This window comes from Gekko japonicus, unplaced genomic scaffold (assembly GCF_001447785.1).
Source record: "Gekko japonicus isolate JY-2015 unplaced genomic scaffold, Gekko_japonicus_V1.1 scaffold863, whole genome shotgun sequence".
NCBI classification, from domain to species: Eukaryota; Metazoa; Chordata; class Lepidosauria; order Squamata; family Gekkonidae; genus Gekko; species Gekko japonicus.
This window is the reverse complement of record NW_015167563.1, coordinates 223,620-230,237: the sequence shown is the minus strand read 5'-3', so window position 1 is coordinate 230,237 and position 6,618 is coordinate 223,620. Positions and strand designations below refer to the sequence as shown.

The window sequence follows — 6,618 nt, the reverse complement described above, 5'->3', positions numbered from 1 at the left end:
GGAGAGAAGGGAGTGGGCTGCCGAGGCTGGAGCAAGAGCGGCAGCGGGGAGCTCTGGGTAAGGAGCGTGCTGCTCCTACGTTAAGCCGCTGCTGTTGCTTTAGGACGGAGTGAGAGGAAGCCGCGCCGCAGATCGAGAGGGGGATCCGATTGCAGCCATGCTGAATCACAGGCGCTGATTAATGCTCCCAGCTTGCTGTACCCAGCTCCGGGCGAACGGGGGTAGAAGCGGCATTGCCTGAGGACTGGAGACGAGGGTGCATGCAGAGTTCAAGCGCCACTCGGGCTGCGCACAATGGACGACGAAAGGTTTGTGTTGATCGTGAAGTGTGCGTGTGTGTTGGTGGGCGACTGGAAGAGGACCGGCGCCTTTGTGTTTGCGTAGAGGGGATGGCAGGGCAATTCCGAGCTTGCCACTGGCGAGGGAGACAGCTTTGCCTGATTCATCAGCATCACTCCGAAGTTAACTGTAACCTTCCCGGCGACATGGGTTATTATTTACGAATCTATCCGCGACGCCCTGCTCACACGAAGGCTGTCATGTTCTTATTCTCTCTCTCTCTCTCTCTCTCTCTCTGCGATGCTTGTTCCGTGTGGCTTTTCAAGGGCTCATTCACCGGGGAACTCTATTCTCATCCCTTCTACAGATTATCCCTCTACTTCCTGTCTCCGATGGCCTCTGCTTAAAAGTCTCTCCCTCCCTTCTTCCGTTTCTGTGTTTGTGTGTGTTTTTACAATTGAAAATCCTTTGGCAGGCATCTGACCTGGGGCTCCCTGTACTTGTTTGTAGCTTACATGGAACTTTTATTTGAAAAGCCAGCCGTTTGAGAAAACGCTGCTTTCTCTCCAGGGCCAGGCTTTTAACTTACGAAAAGCTTATTTTTGAGTTTTCATAAACTTATCAGGAAGATGGTGAGCAGAGGTACTTGTGAGCACTATGCAGCGACCAGCCAGGCATTACAATGCAAGAGCAGTGATTAAATTCAGAACTGCTGAGGCTGGTATGGACTTTCCTCCCCACCTCCCTTGTGGTGGAATTCACTTTCTAATCCACAGACACATGCCTATTGGGTTCCTTGGCACAGCAGTAACATAGGTGAAAAGCTAACTTGTTATGGGCTTAATGAATCTCAAAAGTGCAGGAAGTGTATGTGTGGGAGTAGCCCCAAAGGTTTCTATAGAAACGCATTAGAATTTTACTAAAGTAACACAAGGTTGATTCACACAATTTGGTTTCCTGTTGTAGGGTGCCAGAAGCTATTCTTGCACCTGGGATTTTCATGGCTGCAGCTGCTGACTGAATTATCTTGGGATTTGTGGGTGGGAATACTTCAGTGTTCAGACAGTCAGGTAGTGACTGCGTATGGGTTGCCTGTAGCTCCCCAGTGTTCTTCTCTCATCTCCATGCTATCTCATTGATTGGCAGTATTTATTTTTGTTTAAAATACTTGTTTTCCGCCTTTCTGTCAAAATGTTCCACAGTGGCTCACACCCATTTTGTAGTAATGCTGTTTTGTTCACTCTCAGATATATATGTATATATGTATGTGTCACTTTCTGTCTTCTGCAATAAGTGTAAAGGTGAGCTTTAATGGAGTAATCTGGGTGCCCTCACAGGGGGAAAAACTGGTTGTGGAGCTCCAGCCAGAGGGGGCATACAGAGCAGGGCTTCTGACTTAACTGCAGGGCTTCTGATGAAGATCAACTGGGAGAGAATGGTCTTTTAGATACCTGGGCCTGAGACCATATGAGGCTTCATAGATCATAACTAGCCTGTTGAGCTGTGCTTGGAAGATAATTGGGAACCAAGGAAACTCTTTTAAAATTGGCATAATAAACGTGTACCTACAGGCAACTTCTTTGTGGCATTTTGTACCAGTTGAAACTTCTAAACAGCCCACATACAGCGCATTGCAGTAGTCCATCGTGGATGTAATTAGATATGGATAAAGTAAAGATCAAGGTTCCCTTGCTCGAAAGCCAGTCGAATCCGACTCTAGGGTTGTGGTGCTCATCTCCGTTTCAAAGCCGAAGAGCCAGCGCTGTCCGAAGACATTTCTGTGGTCATGTGGCCGGCATGACTAAACACCAAGGTGCACGGAATGCTGTTACCTTCCCACTGAAGTGGTACCTATTTATCTACTTGCAATTTCTTGCTTTCAAACTGCTAGGTTGTCAGGAGCTGGAACTAGTTCCAGACATGGATAACCATGGCCAAATTATGTTTCTCGGGGTAACTTGTGGTAGGATTTGATATAATCGGGCTATTACAGTGATCAGTCATGTGGTGTACTGTTCTACCATGATAATCCCTGTCACTTTCTAGAAATCTGTTATACTTAGCTATACAAAGAAACTGAATCTGTATTTGCATTTCAGTGGTGAACTGGCATGTGCTCAGGCAAATAGCCAAGTTTTTTTAAGTCAGGGGGTATTTAAATTCCTTGGGGGGCACTTGATCGGTGCAGTGGAGGGGAGAAAGGTGCGGCGCAGGGGGAACGCAAGGGAAGCAGCGGCCATGGCAGAGTGGGGGAGTTCATGGCGGCTGCTGCATTTTACCAGAGAGTCGGAGGGCCTGGGCCGAAAGGAAATTAATGGGGCCTTGGTAGGAGGTCAGGAGCTGGGCCCCAAAATGCCCCATTGTAGCTACGAGCCTGCATGTGCTAAAACATTACAAAATACAGTTTCCACTCTCCCTTAGATCCTGTTTCTGGTGGCTTATTTCAGATCTTTTAAATCTTAATTGCCTCATGCAGGCAGTTTCCAAGGCACTTAAACTAACAAGAATGTAAAACATTTACAGATCCATTGTGAGGATATTACATATGCATCCTTTAAAGCAAAAAGGAAAAAGAAATCAGTGACCTGAAACTTATGACAGATGACAAGGCAAACAATGATAATAACAGTACTGATATGCTGTACAGGACCCTCGTTCACTTACCATCTCTGTGATGTAGAACTAAGGTGATTTCATCATCTTAACATATACATTATGGCTGGAAGTCACATCAATGTTTCCTGTTAGATAAAGTACACATTCATTTTTGTTTTTTTCTTGAGTGGCTTGTGACTTCATTGTGTTAGGGCTCAAACTGTTTGAAGCAGTGACCAAAACAAACTCCCAGCAGTTTTGCTGTCTTGAAAACAGGATATGCTGAACACTTCCTTTTCACATTGTGAACCAAAGTAATGTAAGAGGGGTGGGGGGAAAGGAACTTTAAGGCTTTACTTCACATGGAAGAATCCATCTCACAGCTGTCATTGGTTACTGTCAGGTGATTCGAAGGAGCTTTGCTTCCAGTGTAACTTTAAGTCTGCGGTGCTTATGTGGGAATAGTTCCCATTAAAATTAGTGGGACCTATCTTTTCCCCCCAGTTTAAAACACTTTTGGTGTGGGATGTTGTTGTTCAGTCGCACAGTCGAGTCCGACTCTTCGTGACCCCATGGACCAGCTCCCGCCAGGACCTCCTGTCTTCCGCTGTCCTCTGAAGTTGGCTCAATTTCATGTTCGTTGCATCGATGACACTGTCTAACCATTTCATCCTTTGCCGTCCCTGTCTTCTTTGACCTTCAATCTTTCCCAGCATCAGGGTCTTCTCCAGTGAGTGCTCCCTTCTCATTTGGTGGCCAAAGTATTTGAGCTTCAGTTTCATTATCTGGCCTTCCAGGGAAGACTCAGGGTTGATTTCTTTTAGGGTTGACTGATTTGATCTTCTTGCAGTCCAAGGGACCCTCAAGAGTCTTCTCCAGCACCATAGTTCAAAAGAATCTATTCTTCGGCGCTCAGCCTTTTTTATAGTCCAACTCTCGCAGCCATACATGACTACTGGGAATACCATTGCTTTGACCATGCGGATTTTTGTTGGCAGGGTGATGTCTCTTACTTTTTATCATGCTGTTTAGGTTCGCCATCGCTTTCCTCCCAAGGAGCAGACGTCTTTTAATTTCATGGCTGCTGTCACAGTCTGTGGTGATCTGGGATCCCAGGAACGTGAAGTCTGTCATTACTTCCACGACTTCCCCTTCTATTTGCCAAGGAGTGATGGGGTCGGATGCCATGATCTTAGTTTTTTTGATGTTGAGTTTCAAGCCCACTTTTGCGCTCTCCTCTTTTACTCTGAGCAAGAGGCTCTTTAGGTCCTCTTCATTTTCTGCCATTAGAGTGGTATTGTCTGCATATCTGAGGTTGTTGATCTTTTCCCCAGCAATCTTAATTCCCGCTTGTGATTCATCCAGGCCAGCATTTCGCATGATGTACTCTGCATATATATTAAATAAGCAAGGTGACAATATACATCCTTGTCGTACTCCTTTTCCTATGCTAAACCAATCAGTTGTTCCATATCCGGTTCTAACTGTCGCTTCTTGGCCCTTATACAGGTTTCTCAAGAGACATGTGAGGTGGTCTGGTACTCCCATCTCTTTAAGGCCCTGCCATAGTTTGTTGTGATCCACACAGTCAAAGGCTTTAGCATAGTCAATGAAGCAGAAGTAGATATTTTTCTGGTACTCTCTTGCTTTCTCCATAATCCAGCGAATGTTGGCAATTAGATCTCTAGTTCCTCTACCTCTTTGAAACCCAGCTTGTACTTCTGGTAGTTCTCTATCCACGTACTGTTGAAGCCTAGCTTGTAGGATCTTGAGCATGACCTTGCTAGCGTGTGATATGAGTGCAATTGTGCGATAGCTTGAACATTCCTTGGCATTGCCCTTCTTTGGGATTGGAATGTATACTGACCTTTTGGTGTGGGTAGCAACATATGATAACATCATTGAACAACATTTAAAATGAATAGCCTTGACAATCACTGTAGGGAATGATGATGAATATGTCTTCCAAGAGAGGGCATTCCATATTGCCAGCAGCACCATTGAAAAGACCTTACCACATGTTCCAGCTAGCCTTGACTTAGTGGAACATGGACATACAACGAGTGATGCTCTGTCATCTTGGTGCTTGGGGGGGAGGTCAACAGTGGGAGGGCTTCTAATGTCCTGGCCCCACTGGTGGACCTCCTGATGGCACTGGTATTTCTGGCCACTGTGTGATACAGAGTGTTGGACTGGATGGGCCTTTGGCCTGATCCAAAATTGGCATCTCTTATGTTCTTATGTTCTTAATGTCCCATGCCTGAGGGGCTGAGCAGGTATATCTGGTAGGAGATGATACTTGGGGCTTTGAAGTTTAGCATGAGTGTGTTGAATTATCTCTCTATATTATAAAGCTGATTTGGGGTGGCATTTCTCCTATGGGGTGGCAGGATTCGATTCACGCCAAAATCAGTTTGCTGCCTGAACTGCCACTCCATAACGCTGCCAGTTGCTGGGTGGCCGCGTGGCCTCAGTCCCGCCCACACATCTGGTGGCCAGCGTGTTGTCCTCAGTGCATACACCGCCACCGAAGATGATGACCGCTCCGTGGCCAGGATGTGTGGGACGCCGAGGATGACCATGGTGGTGCTGCACCGGTCAGCTGGCTGCCCACGGTATCTCGCCCCTTCTTAGGCCCCCGCACAACCATTCCCTGCTCACTGCCCGCGGTGACCGGGCAGGGAAAGACCTTCTGAGGCCCCTGTGCAACCTTTCTGAGGCCCCCGCGTCACCCTCTTCATTCCTAGGGCCCGTCGCATTCCTGTCCGCGGCAGGCCTTTCTCATAATATATAATATAATATAATATAATATAATATAATATAATATAATAAAGGACCAGGGAGAGCCCAGCATGGCAGGGGTGACTGACAGGAATATACCAGCACCTGCCAAGGACATACCAGCTGCACCAGAAGCCATACTGCTAGGCCCTACAAGGACAGCCTTGCCACTGGCCCATGAGTCAGCTGCTAGCCCTCCACCAGGCAAGATTCAAGCACAGGCCTGCAGCCCCTCAGAACCCCCTTCCACTCTGCAGGAATGATGGCGGTGGAAGGTCCAGGCTGAGATGGCAAAAATGAGGTGAAATACCTGACTGGCTGCAGATAACCTCTCTGTATATCCAGAGTGTTGAGCATAGTACTTCCTCACGGGATCCTGGCCAAAGTGAGGAACAGCTGCAGCAGCTCAACACCTGCTAGCAGTGCAGTTGATCCTGATTACCAACTAGTGTATTTAGGTTTACGCTTGGTCAAACTGCCTTGCTGGATCAAACAGACCACTAGGTGCAAGGTTGTGTGCCAGCTCCTGGCAGTATTCTCAAACCTCACTATCTAGACCTGAGGACACTGTTCAGTCAGAGAGTCAGTTTGTTCAGAGAGTCAGTTTAGTGTAGTGGTTAGGAACGCGGACTCTAATATGGGAGAACCAGGTATGATTCCACACTCCTTCACATGCAGCTGCTGGTGTGATCCTGGACCAGTCACATGTTCTTTCAGAGCTGTTCTCTCACGGGCAGTTCTCAAGAGACATCTCTCAGCTCCACCTACCTCACAGGGTGTCTGTTGTGGGGAGGGGAGGGGAAAGGAGATTTTAAGCCGTCAGGTAGTGAAGGGCAGGGTATAAATCCAATATCTTCTTCTTCTTCTTCTTCTTCTTCCAGAAGAGATCTGACTTGGTCTGCCTGCAGAATACAGGACAGAGGGGGTAAACCACAACCTTGAGTGTCAGGGAGACAGGCATGG

At 47.2% G+C, this 6,618-nt stretch overlaps 1 protein-coding gene across 1 annotated transcript in view; it reads left to right on the top strand.

Moving 5' to 3' along the window:
• Nucleotides 1-217: 217 nt before the first annotated feature.
• The window catches only part of KLHL3 (kelch like family member 3), a gene marked incomplete at its 3' end in the record, with an annotated part of 73,175 nt that continues 66,774 nt past the window's right edge, over nt 218-6,618 (top strand). The window contains exon 1 of the mRNA XM_015413771.1: nt 218-308. Within this exon, the coding sequence (XP_015269257.1) occupies nt 295-308 (14 nt within the window). The remainder of the gene's footprint in view (nt 309-6,618) is intronic.